Here is a 21,350-nt window from a genome sequence, read left to right on the forward strand (position 1 = left end):
TCCAGAGAATCTCCCATCGCTCACTTGGATATGATTTTACCTGGCAGTTATCTCAGTTCTACCTGAACCAGTGACTGCAATGACTTCCTTTTTCTATTCTGTAATCTTGGGGTTTGTGTATGGAAGCCCGCTTTTATGCCTTATATTAGTAAATGCCGGAATGAATTTTCGGCCATTTTCTCTGCTTTCATTTTTGGTACCTAGTGCTATATAAAAGCCCAAACACAAAATTAAACAGTGGGCTACCAGACACTTAGGATTGGGTACCCTCATGTTCAGTTAGTGACAGAACAAGTAGAGAAAAACCTCCTTTGTAAGGTGGCTTCTTTCCAGTGTTTTTATTACCTCCCCATGCATATTCCAGCATCCCACGTCTAAAGGCAGACTAGTAGCACTGCTCAGTCCCTCTGCTCTGAGATCCATCACAGCCACGATGTACTGCAGCTCCAAGCCCTCTCCTCTGGCTTCCTTGGAATAGTCCTAGGTTGAGGGAAAAGTAGGAGGGGGGAGGGGAGTAGGCTTTATTCTGTCATAAGGAAATTTACTTGTTGGCAGCACAAAAGAGGGAAAATGTCTTCACAGTGACTCAGTGGAGCTCTTTTATTTTTTGTAAGTAAATAAAGAGGGTTTTCCCACTCCCCTGTGGTGAACCTCAGAAGTCTCCCTCAGGAATAGGTTTTACATTGGTAAAATGGTTTGACTTTAACCACATTTGAGTCTTTAGGTTCTTTTTTTCTTGCCCTTTCCATCCCCAGGTGGAGGCTTCTATGCTGCATATCCACTGTGCTCCAATACACTATTTATTTGATCAGAAACAAAAGAGTTTGCTTCTTGTACTGGTTCAGAGAGAGATCCCCCAGGATTGTCTTTTGTTCAGTAATTGGAGCATAAACTGAGCCTGGTTAATTTCAAAGCTACCCCGAGTACACGCTTTCCTTTCCCTACCTTCCTGGTGCACTTTGTGAGCTGTTAGTGGTACCTTGTATTTGGGTCTAGAACAAAAACTTGAATTCTTGAATGTTAGCTATGACTACTGCGACATCTATTATGGCTTTGAATAGCACTGTTGGTGCAGTTAATTTTAAGTTAGGGTAAGAAACAAAACTAGAAAGGTCTTCAGTTTCATGGTACTTGTTAACATATGTACCTCCAAAGTATGCATGGTACTATCACAATGAATAAAACAAAGGAAATCATGGGTTGATTTTTATGTTAGTGACATGAGTTCTTGCATCGTTCTTCACTGTTCAGATATCAGTATGTTTTTTCTGTGTTCATTGTTTTTAGTTTGGTTGGGTTGTTTGTTTGTTTTTGACAGGCAGAGTTAGACAGTGAGAGAGAGAGAGAGACAGAGAGAAAGGTCTTCCTTCCATTGGTTCACCCCCCAGATGGCCACTACAGCCAGTGCACTGCGCCGATCCGAGCCAGGAGCCAGGTGCTTCCTCCTGGTCTCCCATGTGAGTGCAGGGCCAAGCACTTGGGCCATCCTCCACTGCCTTCCTGGGCCACAGCAGAGAGCTGGACTGGAAGAGGAACAACCGGGACAGAATCCAGCGCCCCAACCGGGACTAGAACCCGGGGTACCAGCGCTGCAGGCGGAGGACTAACCTAGTGAGCTGTGGCACCGGCTGGGTTGTTTGTTTTTATAAGGCAGAGATGTAGAGGTGTCTGGAGCATCTTGACTCTGGGCATTTATTAGCAAAAGTTCTGATGTAAGAAATAGCAGATAATTATATTAGTTGCTTTTCTTTTAAAGCAACAAAGTCTGTACCTTGATTCTTCTTAAAAATGATGAAGGTAGATGAATAACAACCTTAAGTAAGCAAATTCTAGATACTAAATAGTACATATTTATAAAAGGAAAAAACGGAAATTGGCAAATATCATGTGTCTTTAAGGTTCTGCAGTGTAGGTGTTGGTATTGCAACCCACGGTTTGCAGAGTTAGGGATTATGGTTTTTGTTTGAGAAGACAGAATGTTTTTTCCTCTCAATTTTTCTTTTGCAATCTGCACCATAATGATGGCCCACTACCTGCCTGGCCTGACTTTAATCATCTGGTGCCTGGGTCTTAGTGCGATTTCATCTTTGCTTTTTTTCTCAGCTTTCCTGTAATTGCACAGTTGTTTGCTGCATTGAATTCCTTTTGTGACAATGAAAAACACATATTAGTATGTAATGTAGTCTTTAATTTTCAAGTTATACATTGAAACATGGAGGGAAAAAATCTCTTTCTGAGGAGCACTTTGTGTTAGAATGGGAATATTCATTACTTACACATCATATATTTTCCCCTAAATGTTGTACAAAGAAGTGACAGTTGAGCCGAGCATATGTTAATAAAAGGTCTGCATTTTCCTGTATCACTGACAGTTTCATTGGCTGTATATTCCTGAAATGCAAATAAACCCCTGTTCTGTTCAAAGCTATAATTAATCTGAATAGTTATTTTCAACAGTATCAGAATCTTTTAACTACTAAGAAGCAAGATATTTAAGATGGTGAATTTACTGTTCTGTTTGAAGGACAGTCCAGTTGACAAGGGCACAATGATCTGAGCTGCTTCATACATCGGAGCTACATGTTCTGTAGACTAAAATGGCAGAATCTGACTGCTGCTGTAGAAAATCTTTTAACTATCATTTATTTTAGCATCGTGGCATGTGCAAATTCCTGCTGCTCAGTTAAGGGACCAGCTTCACAACTGGTGTCTCAATCTGTGGCCACAGCACTGCATCACAATGCAGCAAATGCATTTTCCACATTAACCAAACATGACAGCTGAAGCGATTATTAACCATGCAAGATGTCGGAAGTCATCAAAAATTCACATCAGAGTAATTGCAGAGGCTTGGGTCGAGGGGAAAAAGAAGTATCATAGCATTCCTTGCCTACATGTTGTCTCTCCCCCTCTTAAATCTTAACTTGGTACAGTCCGTTAACAATAAAATACCCTTCGGTAACCTATAAACTGTTACTCCCATCAGTTTGTGCTTTCAAACTGATGGCTGACTTCTCTGAATTTATGTAGAGCACCATGGATGGTGGTGCTCCGTTCTGGGGGCTGCAGTGCACCCTTTTAAAGGGGACTCTGCGACCTCATTGTCTAGTTGGACTCTTTAGTGCTTCAGTCATAACAGCACTTGGAAAAGGCTTGTTCTTTTCCTTTTTCTTCTTTCTCTGTCTTCCTCTTTTCTTCCTTCTGTCCTCCTCTCCCTCCTCCCACCCCCACCCTGCAATTCAGGCAGTTTGGGGTGGGAAAAACTTGAGCTCTGATTCTGACAGAGCTCATCCCACACAGAAGGTATGGAAGAGCTGCAGCATCAGCCGGTCTGAAACTCCTTAATTTGGGAGCTGCAGGTAGGATTGCCTGTGTTTTATAAAAAAGTGATGAATAATGCACCCTGGTAAATAGAGTGAAACCATGTTGTTTCCATACCTCTGAGAGGCAAGGTCTTGGTTTGTTTAAAAATTGCAGATAAATTTGGTTCAGTTAACTCCTTTGATAGAAAAAGTACTTTGATTCTTCTAAGAATTGTTCAGATTTGTGCCTTGCCATTCTAATATTTTTCTTTAAAAAAAATCTGTTGGGTGGGGCAGAGAGATATTTGCTTCAAGACTTAAATAACTGATTATATAGGATTTTTGCAGGCTTTTATCTTTAATTAGCAAGTAGTGTGGGCTTTAGGATTTTTAAGAGATACATGTGAAGTATAGAATTCTTGTGTGAAATATGAAAATAGAATTCCTTTTCTCTACTAAAACCAGATTTTTTGAGATTGTAGGTGAGTGTGTGTGTGTGTGTGTGTGTGTGTGTGAATGACTGTGGGGAGGGGTGCCTTACTAAGGAATTCAGTCATTTATCTTTGGTGATTAGGGGAAAAGTACTGTTAGAGATATTTGGGGTTATCTCACAGGAAATGTTTTAGTATAGAAGAATTAAACAGTAGCACCAAAGATGTGGGTTCTTAAGTATTATCAAATGCTGGTAAGTTAAATTAAGATACTTCACTTATTTGTTAAATTCAGCCTCAAAAGGGTATGAGATGAGTCTTTCAAGTATATTTCCATTTTTTGGTGTGGAGAATGTGATTTGTTAAGTGAAATGAAAACTTCCTAAGTCGTGGAAGCCTTTTTTTTAGAGGCTGACAAAATGATAAATCTTGAGAAAATGCTCTCAATTCAGCATTAAAAACATCTTGTTTGTTGTCTTCCCTTAAAAACAACAAGAAAAGGTATGTTTAGTGTGTTTAATTTTTATCCCAAGGAATGTGTCTGTACTGTGGGACCTGTAGGATACGAACCTTTTTTTTTCTGAAGCAGACTTGGAAATTGCTCACCTAGTTGAGAGATTTAGTTCCCTTCTGAGATGTAGGACTTTCTTCACTCTTAACAATAGGAAGGCTTGAGAAGCTGTTAAGTGGGAAATGGAGGAGAACTGCTTAGGGAAGGGAGAAGAACTGTGAGGATTGGCTCCCCTTGACATTGGAGTCTGGATTTACCCACTACTAAGATTCCTTTAAAACTCTGACCCAGTGCAGCATTGCAAAGAATTGATTTCTGAGATGAGACAATGAGCTGTGGTTTGCATTTAGTAAAGATGGAGGAAACCTCTTACACTGACCCTGTTTGGGAGATGACTCAATTATCCGTGCCTTGGTACAGTTGCAAATTATTTTCCTTTGTCTGAAGTGGGTGGATGCCAGCGCTTCATCAGGGCTCCTTAATTTAATGTATGGAAAATGTCTCAGCCTCCATTTTTAACAATTAGCTGTATCATGGTTGAGGTGAACTGGATTCTGAAGGCAGCTGCAGGGCCATTTCATTTACATGAGGTCCTATGGCACGGGAGCTTTGTTGCTGTAAAACTCAGCAAATGAATTTGCACACTGTACACAAGAGTTCTCTAGGAGGGTGGAGAATGTTCCCAGGAAGAAAATGGAATCCTTTTGTCTACAGTGAGTATTTCTCATAATAGCGGCCAGAGGTTGACAATTTGTCTGTGGTTGAAAGGGCAAGATAGACTTTTAAAGAATGCTGCAAATATGAAAAGTGTAATACAGGTTCTCAGATGAATTTTTTTTATGTGTGAGCTAAAAACCAAGTATGATATATATACTTGAATTATGGTCATATGAGTAATTTTAGCAAATAATTTTAATTAATTATTCATTAGTAATTTAAGTTAATGAGAAGTATGAATTTATCACTGGTCACAGATGAAAATGACACTTGAGAGAAAAAAGAAATCTGAATATGCTAATTTTAAAAGAGTTCAGGCTTCTTTTCACTGTCTTGTTAAAATAGTGTTTTCCATTCCTGAGAAGAATTGCTGGATTTTAGTGATTTTGTTGCTATTGTTTTTTAAGGGGGGGGGGAGTCCATGTTAATGATCTATAATAATTGATTAAAATACATTAGAAAAAAATGTTTTGACAAAACAAGATTTTGTCCTCAAAGATTAGCAGATTGAGGCTTTTACTTTAACTCATGGGGGTAATTTTTAGTGCTTTCTGCTTCATTATTAGTTGTGACTTCAAAGCTACTTGTATAAAACTCTTATTTGTAGTTTTTAGCTTACAAATCTTGATTCTTAAAATTAGTTGGATTTGACTCGGCTTATTTCTTTGTTCCTTTCTGCTGTTATTAAGAAGAAACAAGCAGATGTTAACTTTGATTTGTGTGCTTATCTTTTAAAGGCTGACAAATTTCTGTCTTTTAACCCCTGAGGAATTTATAGTAAGTGTATTTTACAGTAAACTATACCATGAAGAATTTGCTCAAAATGCTTTAGTAGTTAAGAGTTGAATCTTCACGGAATTGGGTGTCTGAGAATACTTCTAACTTGATAGCAGATTTATAAAGCCAGCTGTTCTTCTAGGTCTCCTTGCACTAGCTGCTGCTGTTCATCCTAGTCACTGAATGCTGTTTTCTCTGATTAATAGACATTTAGAGCTAGGGAGAGAATGATTTCTTCACATCAGCCCTTTCATTGACATCGGAGGATTCAGTTGCTGTAAGCTCTGGTTGGATTCTTAGAAAGATTCCGTAAATCTGTGATACTAATAATATTAGCTTGCAGCCTAAGAGCCTAGATCTTAACATAATTTTTAATCTTGGGTGAGGGCATCAGCATTCAATATATTGTTTTAGATATGTGGTCGAATGCAAAGGGATTCTTCTCCTGATTTTTGTACTGCTTGCACCTTGAAATAACAGTTTTAAGGCAGGATATTGGAACTCCATTTTGACTACAGCTTTGCTCACATAAAATGTTTGGTTGGATGGCGTGAGGAGTCAGAAAGCCTTCCACTGAAATTTTCGAAATACAACTTGGTTGAAGATTCTGGTGTCATTTCCTTTTGCTGAGTTTTTAATTCGATGTCTACTGAGTACATTTTTAGGTCCTCTTGGGAGGTAGCAGAGACCCAGTTGGTTCCTATTTCTTTGCCCCACCGTGATCTACTCAAGTTGGCTGCTGGTCTCCCCTTCCCAATACTTGCAGGGGGTTCTGAATCACTTCAGTCTGGAGGCTCTTCTGAAGTGTCAGAAATTGGGATTTTTTACTACAAAAAAATTCATATCAAACCTTTGATTGTTCTATAGATAAGCCGGCATGTGAGCCAGCCCTCTAGGAAACATTCCATGGCACTAAGATGGCAGTGAGGAAGGAGTAAAATGGCGTCAACAGGAACCCTGTGATAAGAGGTGGACCGCACGAATTATTTCCTTTCAATCAAATTTGAAGACATCTTTAGTATCACTGCCTTGCTGATTTACAGTTACTTTTTTAAGATTAAAAGGTAGAAATTTTGAGATTTTTTTTCCTGAAGACGCAATTAGCACTCACCTAGTTGGCTTTGAATGCTGTTTTTAAAAGAGATTGATGACAAATATGGTTAAAATAAAACTAAAGTGGATATTTTGTGTTCCTACTTCTAAGATTCTTTGCTTTGTATGGACACTTACTCCTGATACAGGATGTATTGTTAGGAATTGAAGGACAGTATTCTACTGCTTTATGTCAAGGTGAAACTAGCAGTCCTTTGAAAATAATGTTACTGCTCTCTGGTTTTCAGTCTAGTTCTTTGTGAGTTGTGGTCATGCTGTATATAAAATATATATGTTAGCATCCTTCAAAACAAAGCTTGTATTCTTTTGTGGCTCAAGGTATGGATTATTTTGCAATTGAACTATAGTTATAATGCTAAAGATACTCCCAATTTCTCACTTATTCCCACGTCTTATGAAGTTAGAATTTCTGGAGCTGGCTCTAGAATTTATGAAGTACAGTCAGCTCATCTTATGGTTAAGTAATGCAGAGTTCACTGCAGTTAAATAACTTTCTCAAGGTCATACATCTGGAAGGTGGTCAGTTTTGTCCTAAATCCAGACCACCTGACTCCTCATCTGTGCTGTAATGCGTCTCTGTCCGCATCTGACTTCGTTTCTCTCTTTGCGGACTCGCCAGTGACTTGCATCTAATAAACTGAGCTTTCAGCAGAGTCTGTCTTTGCCTCAGCAGCCTAGCTTAGAGATGTGCCTTTGCAGAAATGACTTACTGAACTGTCATTGGGCTTTTCTTAGGCCCGTGTTGAAGATGATACACACAAATTTGTCATTTTTTAAAACAAGCATTTAAAAATGAGGTTGAATCTGCAAGTTAGGCTTTTAGGTGTATCATGTTGGCTCAGCGTGAAGGGCGAAGTGCTCTTCTCCCAGGATGGGCAGGCAAAGTTGTTGACATTCATTCTCCTGTGAATGGGGATGGAACTGCGCATTCTGACGTGTCCTCTCAGCAGAGGGGCCCACAGCACATGGTTGTCCCTCTTTCCCCACTAAGAATGGGCTGGCTGAGAGGTTTACACTTCTTGTCAGTTTGGGGCTGTTTGTATTTGAAAGATGGTCTTGCCCTCTCTCTTTCTGTTGCTTGTATTTGCCACTCCAGCTTAGCCATGCTTCTTGGTTTCCATACCTGAAGTGACAATGGTGAGTGGTGTGGTATTCCTCAGCTCTGACAGGGCAAAGTCAAAATGTTGCCAGAATTAATTAAGGTTTTAGGGAAGGTCTGAAATCACAGCCACTGTTAGCAAAGGAGTGGTTTGACAAATTCCATTGAGGACAATGTAAAGTTATAAAAGGGAAGGTCTCTTTTAGTGTTCTCCAGATTTTGGAAAAAATATTTGTTGAGTGAGAAGAAACTGCAGCAAAGCCAGAGCTTCCTTTTCAGTGACAGCCATGATAGTTGTGCTCGGGTCCCTCAGCATAAGCGCTGCTGCATAGCAGGAGAGCTGCAGGGGAAATGACTGACACCGTGTACCAGCAGGGAATGAATAGGGGATATGGCTCCCGAACGGTGTCCTAACAGCACTCCTTGTGCTTGCTAAGTAGAACTCAAGGCTTAATCCCAAGCAAGTACTGTAGAAACCAAATCATTCTGGCAAAAGTCACTCGGCTCATACCTAACCAGCTCTGAGACCCGCCCTCTGCTGTCCTTTTTCCTCTCAGCGCCTAAGTCTTGCTTTTGTTTCCTTTTTCCAAAGGGAAAAAGACAGTGGGTCTGACAAAAATGAGGGTATGTGTATGTGTGTGACATGTCCTTAAATAATACAGGAATACTTGTGTGGATTCTTTGGGGGTGGAGGGTTTGAGAATAATGGCCATGATCATGATAGGTCATTATTGATGCCTTCCCTTTTTATACTGCAATGCGGTTTTCATACCCAAAGTTCTTTGGATATGGACAAATCCATTTCCACAATGGAAATTGGTTCCCCAGAGTCACATAGAAACATTTTTATCATTCCTTAATAAAACCTTCTTATCTTTTCATCCCCTAAGAATGACTGTGCGATTAATACTGCTTTATCTATTCGTACTTTTGGGTGAGGAGAAGGCTCTGCTTGCTATTCCTGGAGATCAGATATACTTGGCACACTGTCAGTGGTCCAGTTGTAAACCTAGATTGCAAGTTTTCTCATTCTTGGGTCTCCAGAGTTTAGCTCTAGCAAGTGAGCTGGGCTTTTGGGGGGTAGGTAGGGGCGGGAAATAAAATGCTGAATTGTCCTTGCTTTTTCTCCTGGGGACACCTCAGCAGTCTGAGAGCAGTTGGCTGGCTGCCCTGCCCTCTTCCCTGCCCCATCCTGGAGAGAGAGGATGACCAGCAGGGGCCCTGCAACCGCAGCGGGGCACATGGGGCACATCCTGCTGCATCATGGCCTTTTTTGCTAGCATGTGTGCTCTGGCTTGTTTGTTTGTTTGTTTTTTTCCTGGGAGTGGTGAGATAATAGCACTGAGCAAGTTATGTTCATCTCCCAGCCCTCTTGTGACCATGGGAGGAAAGGGGCTTCTAACTGAAAAGAATTTTTCCCCCCACACTACTACCCAGATGCCATCATTTATTATTTTACTCCTTTATATTATCCTCTCTGTGGGAAGTCTTCAGAACCTTTCAATAACTGAGCTGGATGAATTATTTTTCTTTCTGGTATGGCCTGAGAGAGGGGTAGCAAGTAACAAGAACACTGTGAAGCCCCTAAAAGGTGTGGAGCTGGCTTTAAGTGGCCCTCCCAGGGATGCATACCTTAACCAGGGTCGTCTTCTAGTTCAGGAGAAGAACTATGTATGCTAAGTAGCCCCTGTTTCTATGCCTTGGTGTAGAATTAGGAAGAGACAGTTAGTGGGTATGCACCTGCGTTGTGCTAACAAGGAAGTGTGCAGTGCTCCTCTGTACCCTCTCTCCTGCACAGTAATGGTGAGTCCCCTGCCTCTCTCCCCACTACAGCTTTCCCGTCAGGAAAATGGTGACTTCTACCTTGAGTTTTCTTTCTTTACTCAGTGCTGAATCTTGGAACTTTGGTTTTTGTTCCATGGTAATTTCTTTCTCTCTCTCTCTCTTTCTCCTTCTCTTTCTTTTTTTTTTTTTTTTTCTTTTTCTTTTTCAGGGGAGCAAGGGATTGGTGACAGAGATCTGCTGAAGGCTGTTATGTTGACTTATGCTTGTGGCTTTCCCAGAAGGAGAAAGGACAGGGTGATATCACAGCTGTATTGACACACCCTTGAAGAGACCAAGCATGCGAGGCAGACGTCAGAAAGGCCTGTTTTGGGTGCAGGAAGGAGCACTGCCTAGTGCTATGTATTCTTGGGTTTAGAATTTTCTGTGCACATTGAGTTTTCTTCAACCTGTGAGAAGTTGTATACCACCCTGAAAGCCAGTTTGAATCATAGGAGCAAGTAATTTATTTTGCCTTAATGGACCGAAATCTATCACATAATTGTGTGACCCTTTTTAAAGCTCAGTTGCAGAAACCATGTTTGAAATGACACCCAGTCGCCTGACAGATGGCCTGGTGCCCACACTGCACCATGTTATTTCGCCAAGGTCTGCCACCTGTGGCTCCAGCACTGCCTGCAGTGCTGATGGATCAGCTGACAGGCAAATGGTGGAAATCCACCGCCACTGTCACAGCGTCTGCTGCCACCTGCTGAATGAGAGCGGCGAGGCTTTTGCATAAATGCACAGCAAGACATCCTGCAACAACATTAAAAATATATCACAATTGGTGGATGTCAGCTCTGCCTGCTAAGCATGCTGTCTGCCAGGGTATTTTTGAAGCTATGTATGAGATCTCTGAGCAGATGATTTAAAGTATTAAAATTTTGTAGAAAACCAGCAGTGGGACTTCCTGTGACTATCTGAGTAAAGAATAAAGGGCGGACTTGCAGAAGGAGAGTCAGTCTCTTAGGCCTTGTAAACTGACACTGTGTGTATTCTTACTTTGTTGCAGTCACAGTGATCTAATAATTAATCATGCTCAGGTCCCATTGAAGTTCTCCAACTCTTGAGAAAAAAATTTAAATTTCTCTGTTCATTTTCTGGGCTTTATCAGTAATGAACATCTCTTTGCTCTTGGAAAAGTCCTTGAGGCATTCTCAGTGTAGGCACCACAAAAGGGAGCGAATGAGAAGAGTGTCTACACCATCAGAGAAGCCTGGAGGCTCTCTGAGTGTTGGCAGGCTGTCTGTGGATCACCTGTGAAAACAGTGTCTTTCCTTCATCCTTTTGTGTTTTCTCCATAAGTAGAAGTTATACCTTTGTTGAAATTTCAATAAAGAGAAGGTTTCAGAAGAGTTCACACGCTTAGAAATTGGAGAAGAAAGTTTGGCAAAGGTCAAGGGAGTAGATATTTTACTCAGAATGAGCTGAGGTACAATACTGGGTACAACTCACACTCCTGTTTCTATAGGATGTGGACCCTTCTCCAGTGGCACTCATTAAAGTCCCAGTGAATATTCAAAGTACTTCCTGGAGTTCTTGTTTCATCTGGGGACAAGCAGATCCTTTATTGATCTTTTTCTTTTTAAAGTTTAGTTTTTTATCCATTTATTTTTCTTTCCTTCTTACTTTGCTCATTGTGCCACCGTAGTTATTGGTAGTGTCTTGCCAGTATTTTTCAACCACCCTAACCATTCTTATTGTTGCTGCTCACACTGTGTTAATAACGTTTTGATTTGGAGTGTCAAAAACAGATTTCCTGTTATGAACATTGTTTGTATTCAGTGAAAGCTGATTTAAGATTTTTCTAGCACCTGTCATGTATTTTTGTGTATTTTTGTCAGATGCCTTCTAGTAAATGTTCAGTCCACTGTAGGTACTTCACTTTAAATTTTGACAAGTGGGTTGCTGGTTGGTCTGTTGAAGAAGAAAGACATGCAGTAAGTAAGTGCCCTCTTGTGTGTTGAGAGCCATGTACAATAGGGCTGTTGCTTAGTGGGACCATTCTTGACTCTGTTTAGTTCATGTATTTATTTACTTGCAGGACTTTTAGATGGTCTTCGCTGTACAGCAGATCACTTATTGTACATGGGAAGCAAAGAACTGTGAACAGAGACTTATTTCATGCTGTTTTCATGTTAGAAAGCAAATAAACTAAGAATTTGACCATTTTCAAAAGCAAACATCTTCTTCTATAGTAGGAATTAGCTTTCACTGTGTTCTGAATCCCAGCATCTGCATGGTAATTTACAATAAGGTAGTTTTGGGGCTATCGTTGTGACTTAGTGGGTAAAGCCACTGCCAGTGACACCAATCCGTGTCCCAACTGTTCCACTTCCAATTCAGCTACATGCTAATCGCCTGAGAAAAGCTGCGGAAGATGGTTCAAGTTTTTGGACCCCTGCCACCCAAGTGGAAGACCTGGAAGAAGCTCCCGGCTCCTGGCTTCAGCCTGGCCCAACCTAGCCCAGTCCTGGCCATTGCTGCCATCTGAAGAGTAAACAGTGTATGGAGGATATCTCTGTGTGTGTGTGTGTGTGTGTACCCCTCTCTATGACTGCCTTTCAAATAAATAAATCTTTTTTTTTTTTTTTAATTTATTTTATTTGAGAGGGAGAGTTACAGATAGTGAGAGGGAGAGAGACAGAGAGAAAGGTCTTCCTTCCGTTGGTTCACTCCCCAAATGGCTGCCACGGCTGGAGCTGCACCAGTCCAAAGCCAGGAGCCAGGAGCTTCTTCCTGGTCTCCCACGTGGGTGCAGGGCCCCAAGGACTTGGGCCATCTTCTACTGCTTTCCCAGGCCGTAGCAGAGAGCTGGATTGGAAGTAGAGCAGCCAGGACTAAAACTGGCACCCATAAAGGATGCCGGCACTGCAGGTGGAGGATTAACCTACTGTGCCACGGCGCTGGCCCTAAATAAATCTTTTAAAATAAAATAATAAAATAAGAGTTGAGTGAACTTTATGAGATAGTTTCTGGGGTATTTTATTTTATTTTTTACCAGCTCCAGAATGCTGCAGAGTTCCATGTTAGCATCACCAGGTTCATAATGAGCAGGTCTAAGACCTAGAACCCAAATGTTCTGACTCCTCATTTATATTGTCTTCCACCCTCCCTGCTGTCTCTGATTGCAGCAAATCAAGGTGAGATAAAGAGTATTTTGTGCTTGCATATTTATTGCTTTTCCCCATACCTTAGACAGGGGAGAAATGAGATAACCAATATCAGTGTTTTGGCATTCTTTTAGAATAATGGTTTTCAAAATATAATCAGAACTTATATTTGGGGCATGAAATCAATCAGTACTTTTTTTCCCTTAAAATTCATTCATGTGTTTGAAATGCAGAATTACAGAAAGAGGGGAGGAGACAGAGATTTTCCATCTGCTGATTCACTACCCAAATGGCTGCAACAGCTGGAGCTGGGCTGGACCAAAACCAGGAGCCAAGAGCTTCTTCTGGGTCTCCCACGTGGGTGCCAGGGCCCAAGCACTTGGGCCATCCTCCGCTTTTTTCCCAGGCACATTAATAGGGAGCGGGATTGGAAGTGGAGCAGCCGAGACTTGAACCATCACCCATATGGGATGCCATCATTGCAGGCAACAGCTTTATCCTCTGCACCACAATACCAGCCCCATCCACCACTTTTTAAAATTAAATGAAGTGCAGCAGAGTAGTATCGAAAGACAGTTTAGCATGGGGTTAAAAATGAGGGCTAGAACTGGATATATATATATATATATATATATATATATATATAAAACACACTTGCACCTGGCACAAAGTAATTGCCATTTAAATGTTAGCTTTTATTAGTAGAGAGCATCCCTAACCCAAAAATCCAACATCTAAAATGCTCCCAAACCAAAACTTTGAGTGCTGACATGACACTACAAGTGGAAAATTCCATACCTGACCTCATGTGAGAGGTCGTGGTTGAATGCAGTCCATGAAAATATTGTATAAGATTAGCTCAGGCTGTGTGAATAACATGCATATGAAACAAACGAACTTTATGTTTAGACTTGGATACTATACCCAAGATATTCCGTAGGAAATCTACATGTGTTCCAAAATCCAAAATCAGAAACACCTCTGGTCCCAAACATTTTAGACAAGGGATGTTCAGCCTGCACTGCATCAAATTTGTCATCTGTAAATGGGACTATATGTGATGGAGAAAACAATCGTTAAGAAATATTTTGCTTCCCTCCTGGGCTCCATGCTTTTAGAAAAAGAAATTCTTTATTTTCTCAATTTAGAGGTTTATTGCCCCCTAAATGTCTCAGAAACACTTGGTTCTGAGAATCAGAACTAAATTTCAGCCTTTGCTTGGCCTCTTCTTGGTTGAGAATCTTTGGTCAAGTGAGTTAAATGTATGTTACCTGTAAAATGGGGCCAAGGAGAGTGGGGTGATCATGTCTGTTCTTCATATCGTTAGAGGATTAGCGGTCATGTCTTTGAATTGCCTGGAGAGGTGTCTGACCTTTAACTGCTTCCTGAGTGGGAACTGATGTGTTAGAGAAAATTAGACATCAAAGCGCATTCAAATAATCAGAAGAGGCTCTGTGTCCAGGACTGTGGCAGTGAGGCATTGTATACAGGTGGTGAAGTAAGGAGTGGTCACCTCACCTAGCAGGCGTGCAGGGAAGGTGTTTATGGAGTGTTGTTTATTGAATGGGTCAGCCTTCTAGAGTTTTTGGGGGACTGTGAGCTCCTATGATGGGAGCTGAGGGTCATAGACACTGGCATCTCTGAGTGCGCTGTCTCTGTGTCCAGGGGACTTCAAGAGTGTCGGGCAATTTTCCCCTCATTTCACAACCCTCCTCTCCAAAGAATTCTTTTTCTGATAAGCTCTAAAAGCGTGTCCCGTGGGTGCGGACATGAGAGGTGCCTCAGAGGAGGAGGAGTTGGAAGGAAAAGAAGCATACACATGAAAAAAGAAAAGTCAAGGAAACCTGTGGGAAACCTGGGCCCAGGCAGGTGTGCTTCTGCCCAGCGCTCTCGCTCTTCTCATTGAGCTGTTATTTTTCCTTGGGGTGTTTGTTTTGTGAAAGAAACTTAACTGCCACTAGATGGCATACAGGCCACGGCACAATTCTAACTGCACAAATTGGTATTAAGATTCTTTTCAAAAGATAGCCCACTAGTGTGTTGTTTTTAAAAATAAAAATATGTAACCTATTTTAATGTTTCATTTTAAAAGAGTACAGTATCAAAAATTAAAATTCAAACTCTGTGTTTTGTGGGTTTAATTTGAAAGTCCAGCTTTTGTGGTACATATAGTTGATGGTCTTTTGATCTTGTGTGGGTAGTATTTAAAATTTGACTCTTATGCACAAATGCTTCATGGAATTTATTTAGATTTTTTCAAAAGTAGCTTTATAGTAAAATTTTTTAAAGAATTTTTTATTTGAAATGCATTTATAGAGAGAGGAGGAGACACACACACACACACACACACACAGATCTCCATCTGCTGGTTCACTCCCCGAATGGCCACTAGTTGGCCAGGGCTGAGCAAGGCCAAAGCCAGGAGTTTCATCTGGGTGTCCCGTGTGGGTAACGGTGGCAAAAGCATTTGGGCTATCCTCTGCTGCCTTCCCAGGCGCATTAGCAGGGAGTTGGATCAGAAGTAGAGCAGTCGGGACTCAAACTGGTGCCTATATGGGATGCTGGCATTGCAGGAGGCAGCTTAACCCACTACACCACAGCACTAGCCCCTATAGTAAATATTTTAAAGAATAAAGTAATATGCACTAAAGCAAAAATGTCATTTTTTCTTTCTTAACCACTACTTGAAATTTCACCTTTTAGAGATTTCGAGGCTGTGTTTCTTACAGAATGTCATAATGCTATTTAAAAATGTGTCTAATTATTGCTTTGCCTTTGTGTTTTAATTGTGTATGTAGGAGAGAGATATGTGGAGGGGTACAGTTAAAAGGGTGGGATATGCTGGTCATTGACAGGAAGTGCAGAGGAAGCCACGAGAAGGGGTGGGATGGAACTTAGATTAGGCCTTGTCAGACATTGACCACTCCTACTCTCAAGTGTCTTGTTTAGGCAGTAAGCTTCCCATAGCAACAGCCATAGTGGTAGAGAGAGCACAGGCTACACCTGCTCTTTGTTAGGGAACACCAGTTGTTAACAACAGTTGCATAGCTTTGTTTATAAACTGACATTAAAGCCCTTAGTTTTAGACTTTGAAGAACGCTTGTGAAAGGGAATTCATAATTAAGGTTTATTGACTTGACATAATCATTTGCCATAAAGAGTACAAACGAGGCCACCAAAACTGTTGGCCATTGTGACGGCCAGAGGAGGCACGCTGTGACCAGCTGCACCTTCCCAATGGACCACGAGTGTTCCTGGCTTTGTGTACTCCAGGTTATTTGAGGCCTTCACACTATTAGGCAAGTAACCAGTGCCTTTTCACACCCTCAGCCTAAGTATCAGTATAGACATTTGGAGCAGTCTTCATGTTGTGCACTCAGAGCTGTCTCAGGGACTGCCTGAGAGGAATCTTCATGAGGGCGCTGTGGGCTTCTGGCCATTGTCTCTGACCATTTCCAGTGCACTGTCAAAGTTGGGGTGTGACAGCAGGTGTGGGGAATCATGGGCCAATACATAAAGGATCTGGGGAATCTATGAATATTTGTGATGTTTTATTCAAATTTATATCCTCAGTTTATCCTGCCCATACTACTTAAGAATTAGCAATCTCATATCTAACATTGAACAAAGTATTGTAAAACATTGTAGTCGCTAAAATGTAAGTGATCTAAAACTAATCATCATAGTAAATTTCAAATGTAAGAAAATTCAAATATGTTTTAATTTAGCTTATTATTTAAAAGCTTTTACTTAATTCTACTTTGTGTTGTGTTTTCCTAAGTTCCTTAAAAAAAAAAGGAAAACATGATTCTGAAAAAAAAAATGGATCAATTTAGACATGTATAAACGTATTATTAGTAGTGAGGGGCAGCATCATGAAGCAGTGGATTAAACTGCCACTTGTGACTGCGGTATTTCATATTGGATTGCTGGTTCAAGGACCAGTTGTTCCACTTCCAATCCAGATTCCTGCTGATGGGTGTGGGAAGGCAACAGATAAGGCCCAAGTAGTTGGACTCCTGCCACCCATGTTAAAGACCTAGATGGAGTTCCTGGCTTCAGGTTGGGCCATCTTGGTGTTATGGATGGGAGTAAACCATCAGTATAAGGTCAGTTGCGCGCTCTCTCTCTCTCTCTGCCTTTAAAATAAATAAATCTTTTTTTAAAAATGCACTAGCAATGTGTTCAATATGCATGTGCCTTGCATTGTAGAGTATAGGTGGGTCTGATGTGTACGGTAACTTGAATTCTTCCATATTAGTTGATGGATCATCTTCCTTGTTCCTACTTCACCCCCACTTCCCAAGCTGTGGAAAAGCAGCTTCACCTTTGTGTGCAGGGCAAGGTGTTGGCATTAAGCCTACTCTGTAACTATGGTTTTTGGGGTAGTGTCCCTTTCTCTCCCACACCAGACTGCCACTCAAGCAAATAAGAGCCAGGAACAGCAACAAGGAGGTTACCCTGGGCTCTTTTTTCTTCGGTGTTTCCGACAGACATAAATCTAATCAGTTCTAACAACTGAGCTATGTGTATCAAGTACTGGGCCAAGAACTTGATTATCTCATTTTTACACATGAGTGGACTGAGGCTCTGAGAGTTTGAATGACTTGGCTGAAGTCTTGCCATTAGTAAATGGAGATGCCAGACTTTGAAACCGTGGAAATTGTCACACCCCAAAGCTTGTCCTCCCAGCCATCATGTTATTGTGCAGTTGTGTTTTGCAACCATTTAATCTGTGCATCATTTACTAGACTTGGAGACTGTCTCTTCTTCATTGCTCTTTTTTTTTTTTTTTTTAATTTTTGACAGGCAGAGTGGACAGTGAGAGAGAGAGACAGAGAGAGAAAGGTCTTCCTTTGCCGTTGGTTCACCCTCCAATGGCCGCCGCTGCAGCCGGCGCACCGCGCTGATCCGATGGCAGGAGCCAGGATCCAGGTGCTTTTCCTGGTCTCCCATGGGGTGCAGGGCCCAAGCACCTGGGCCATCCTCCACTGCACTCCCTGGCCATAGCAGAGAGCTGGCCTGGAAGAGGGGCAACCGGGACAGAATCCGGCGCCCCAACTGGGACTAGAACCCGGTGTGCCGGCGCCGCAAGGTGGAGGATTAGCCTATTGAGCCACGGCGCCGGCTTCATTGCTCTTATATTAAATAAGCAGTGGATGTCATCAGACCTGAAATAGAGAGTGAAATAGCAAAACCCTAAAATGTATGAATCATTGATTTTTAGGATTTCCTAACCATTGACAAACAAGTGAAACCACTCAGTCAAGTGGGTGGTGATGACTTCTTCAGTGTTAGGAAGAAATTGAAGAATTAATTGAAGCAGCAGAGAAATATAAACCAAAGAACAGTTAGAAGAACTGTGATTGGCTCTGTAGCCAAAGCTGTATTAACAGTATCTGACACTTAGGAATTTGGTATTAGGAAGGATAGTCTTGACTGTCTGTACATTTGTATGGGACATGGAACTCTGCGCTGTTGTTTCATGGGGACACTACCCTCTAAGAATCATCATATGTTCCCAGAATGAAACATCTGTTTACAAACCATCTATTTTAGGGCTGGCGTTGTGATTCAGAGGGTTAAACTGATGCTTTCAACTCCAGCATCCTGTACTGGAGTGCTGTTTCAAGTCCCAGCTATACCACTTCTGATCCAGCTTCCTGCTCATGTGCCTATGAAGGCAGTGAAAGATGGCCCAAGTGCTTGGGTCCCTGTCACCCTTATGGGAGACCTGGATAGAGTTCTGGGCTCTTGGCTTCGGCTTGGACCAACCCTGGCTATGCCCCACTTGGGGAGTGAACCAGCAGATGAAAGATATCTCTCTCTTTCTTAAAGATTTATTTATTTATTGAAAGGCAGAGTTAGAGAGAGCGAGCAAGCGAGCTTCCATCTGCTGGTTTACTTCCCAAACGCCATGATGACCAGGGCTGGGCCAGGCCAAAGCTACTATTCAGGAGCTTCCTTCAGGTCTCCCACATGGGTTGCTAGGGCCCAAGGACTTGGGTCATCTTCTGCTGCTTTCTCAGGCACATTAGCAGGGAACTGGATTGGAACTGGAGGAATGGGGACTCAAACCAGTGCCCATATGGGATGCCGGCGCTACAGATGGCACCTGAACCCACTATGCCACAGCACAGACCCCAAGATAGCAGATATCTTTATGGTACTTTAATAAATTTAATTTTAATAAATTTAATAAATTGTCCTACAGTTTATTTTTGATTTTTTTATCCATGTTTTAGTGTGTATTAGTATTTGATTTCTTTTTATGCCTGAATAATATTCCAGTGTATGTCTGTATTGAAGGGCCGTAGTAATTATGTTTCGAAAAAGTCTATTTTTGATTTTTTAAGGATTGATTCTAACAAGTTTTTTTTCCTCCTTGCATAGGGCTTCCTGAAGAATGAGAAGGACAATGCCTTGTTGTCTGCCATCGAGGAATCCCGAAAGAGGGTAAGGAAGCACCAAAACGTGAATGTTTGTAGTTCTGAGGGCTGCAGCATATACCAGAAGCATGCAAGTTCTGGAAGCTGGAGTGTGTGGCCCAGGCCCAGCTGTCTCTTACTTAGAACAGTGAGTTTACCAGAGGGAGTTCTGCAGAAACCATTTTTGAGGACTATACTGCACTTGTGCTGCTCCATGTATTTAGTGACTGTAATACATCTGAGATACTGGCCCACACAATTAATTACTGAATTAATCTTAACATGAAAGGGTCAGAAAGTTCTTTGGTTTCGATGTTATTGTATAAGCAATGTTGTGTTTTACTTTCTGTTTAATCAGCAGTTCAGAAAAGCAGCTATGATCACTGATAATTTCTCTCAATTTCTTTTCCTTTTATCAAATATGACTGTATCACCCTTTCTATTATGATTTCTCCAAGCTGTTAGAAAACCAACCAACCAAAAAAACTAGCCCAGTGTTTGAAAGGATGAAAAAGTCACTCCGAGCACTGTTTTATGTGCAGAAATGTTTTTTGCAATAAGTATTCCTGCAAGATACTCAAAGATCTTTACTAACACATGAGTTCTCCCCTTTTGTTTCTGACAGAGCATTTTAACAGAACATCCCTCAGGGTAAGAGAGTTTCAGACCACTGAGGTCTTTGGGAAGGGAGGAGCAAGATGAGCTGTGAAGGAGAGTTGATTCTTTTTTTTTTCTTTCTTTCTTTGTATTTAATAAATGTGGATTTACAAAGTACAACTTTTGTATTGTTGTGGCTCCCCCCCCCAACCTCCCTCCCTCCCGCAGCCCTCCCCTCTCCCACTCCCTCTCCCATTCCGCTCTTCATTGAGTTTCATTTTTCAATCACCTTCGTATACAGAAGATCCCCTTAGTATACACTAAGCAAGGATTTCAACAGGCTGCACTCACACAACCACACAAGGTATAGGGCATTGTTCGACTAGTAGTGTTGTTTTTAAGTTTCATAGTAAAACACGTTAAGGACAGAGATCCTACGTGGGGAGCATGTACCCAGTGACTCCCGTTGTTGACTTAACAATTGGCACTCTTATTTATGACATCAGGAATCACCCAAGACTCTTGCTATGAGCTGTCTAGGCTATGGAAGCCACTTGAGTTCACCAACTCTGAACTCGTTTAGTCAAGGCCGTATCACAGTGGAGGTTCCTTCCTGCTTTCAGAGAAAGGCGCCTCCCTCCTTGATGGCCTGTTCCTTCTGCTGGGGTCTTGTTCACCAGGATCTTTCATTTAGATTGTTTTTTGCCACCGTGTCATGGCTTCCCATGCCTGTGAGACTCTCATGGACCTTTTAGCCAGATCCGAATGTCCCAAGGGTTGATTCTGAGGCAGGAGTGCTGTTTTGGACATTTGCCATTCTATGAGTCTGCTGTGTGTCCTTCTTCCCCTGCAGGATCATAGAGTTGATTCTAAAGTGCAGCTTTCCCCAAGAAGCGTGCTGGCAGAATCCATGCCCGTTTGCCAGCTGTGGTTTTGGGAGAGGGGTGAAGGGAAACCTGTTTTCCTTTTACTTTTTGAAGCCTTTTGTCAAATGTAATATATTTATATAGTTTTAAAAATAATAAAGTGAAAAACATTGCTGCTTCTCAATGTGTTTTATTAAAATGTTCTGTGAAGGTGAATCTCAATAGGACTGATATGAGACAGGGCGGCAGGAGGGCTTGCTGGTTCTAATTTACAAAGAAATGTTCCAGAGTGATCATTTATATGACTGATAATGTCTGATTATCAAAAGTCCCTGAAATTACATTAATTACATTGTTGGTAGTAGTACTTAGAAAGGGAGAAATTCACTTGATTCAGATTTGAAGGTTTTTTGTTGTTGTTATTGTTGTTCACACTTGTTTCTCACCAACATTGATTCTTCTACTGCAAAGGACCAATGAAATAAATTAGGATTGTCGAATGCCACCACGTCGTATTAATCCATTTACCCGAAGAATATGTTTCTGGAATTGGCAGTCTCTGAACATTCTGC

At 41.5% G+C, this 21,350-nt stretch overlaps 1 protein-coding gene across 6 annotated transcripts in view; it reads left to right on the forward strand.

Moving 5' to 3' along the window:
- NUP93 (nucleoporin 93) overlaps positions 1 to 21,350 on the forward strand; it is a 122,226-nt gene that overhangs the window by 58,750 nt on the left and 42,126 nt on the right. For 5 of the 6 annotated variants that reach the window (XM_089319750.1, XM_008257320.5, XM_089319752.1 and 2 more), the window contains one exon: positions 19,281 to 19,343. In XM_089319750.1, coding sequence (XP_089175876.1) covers positions 19,281 to 19,343 — 63 coding nt within the window. Of the gene's footprint in view, positions 1 to 3,264; positions 3,360 to 19,280; positions 19,344 to 21,350 lie in introns of those variants that run through there. The other variant, XM_008257318.5, reaches the window with a different exon arrangement.

Source organism: Oryctolagus cuniculus, chromosome 18, assembly GCF_051225735.1.
Source record: "Oryctolagus cuniculus isolate XC-2025 breed Fujian yellow rabbit chromosome 18, ASM5122573v1, whole genome shotgun sequence".
Lineage (NCBI taxonomy): Eukaryota > Metazoa > Chordata > Mammalia > Lagomorpha > Leporidae > Oryctolagus > Oryctolagus cuniculus.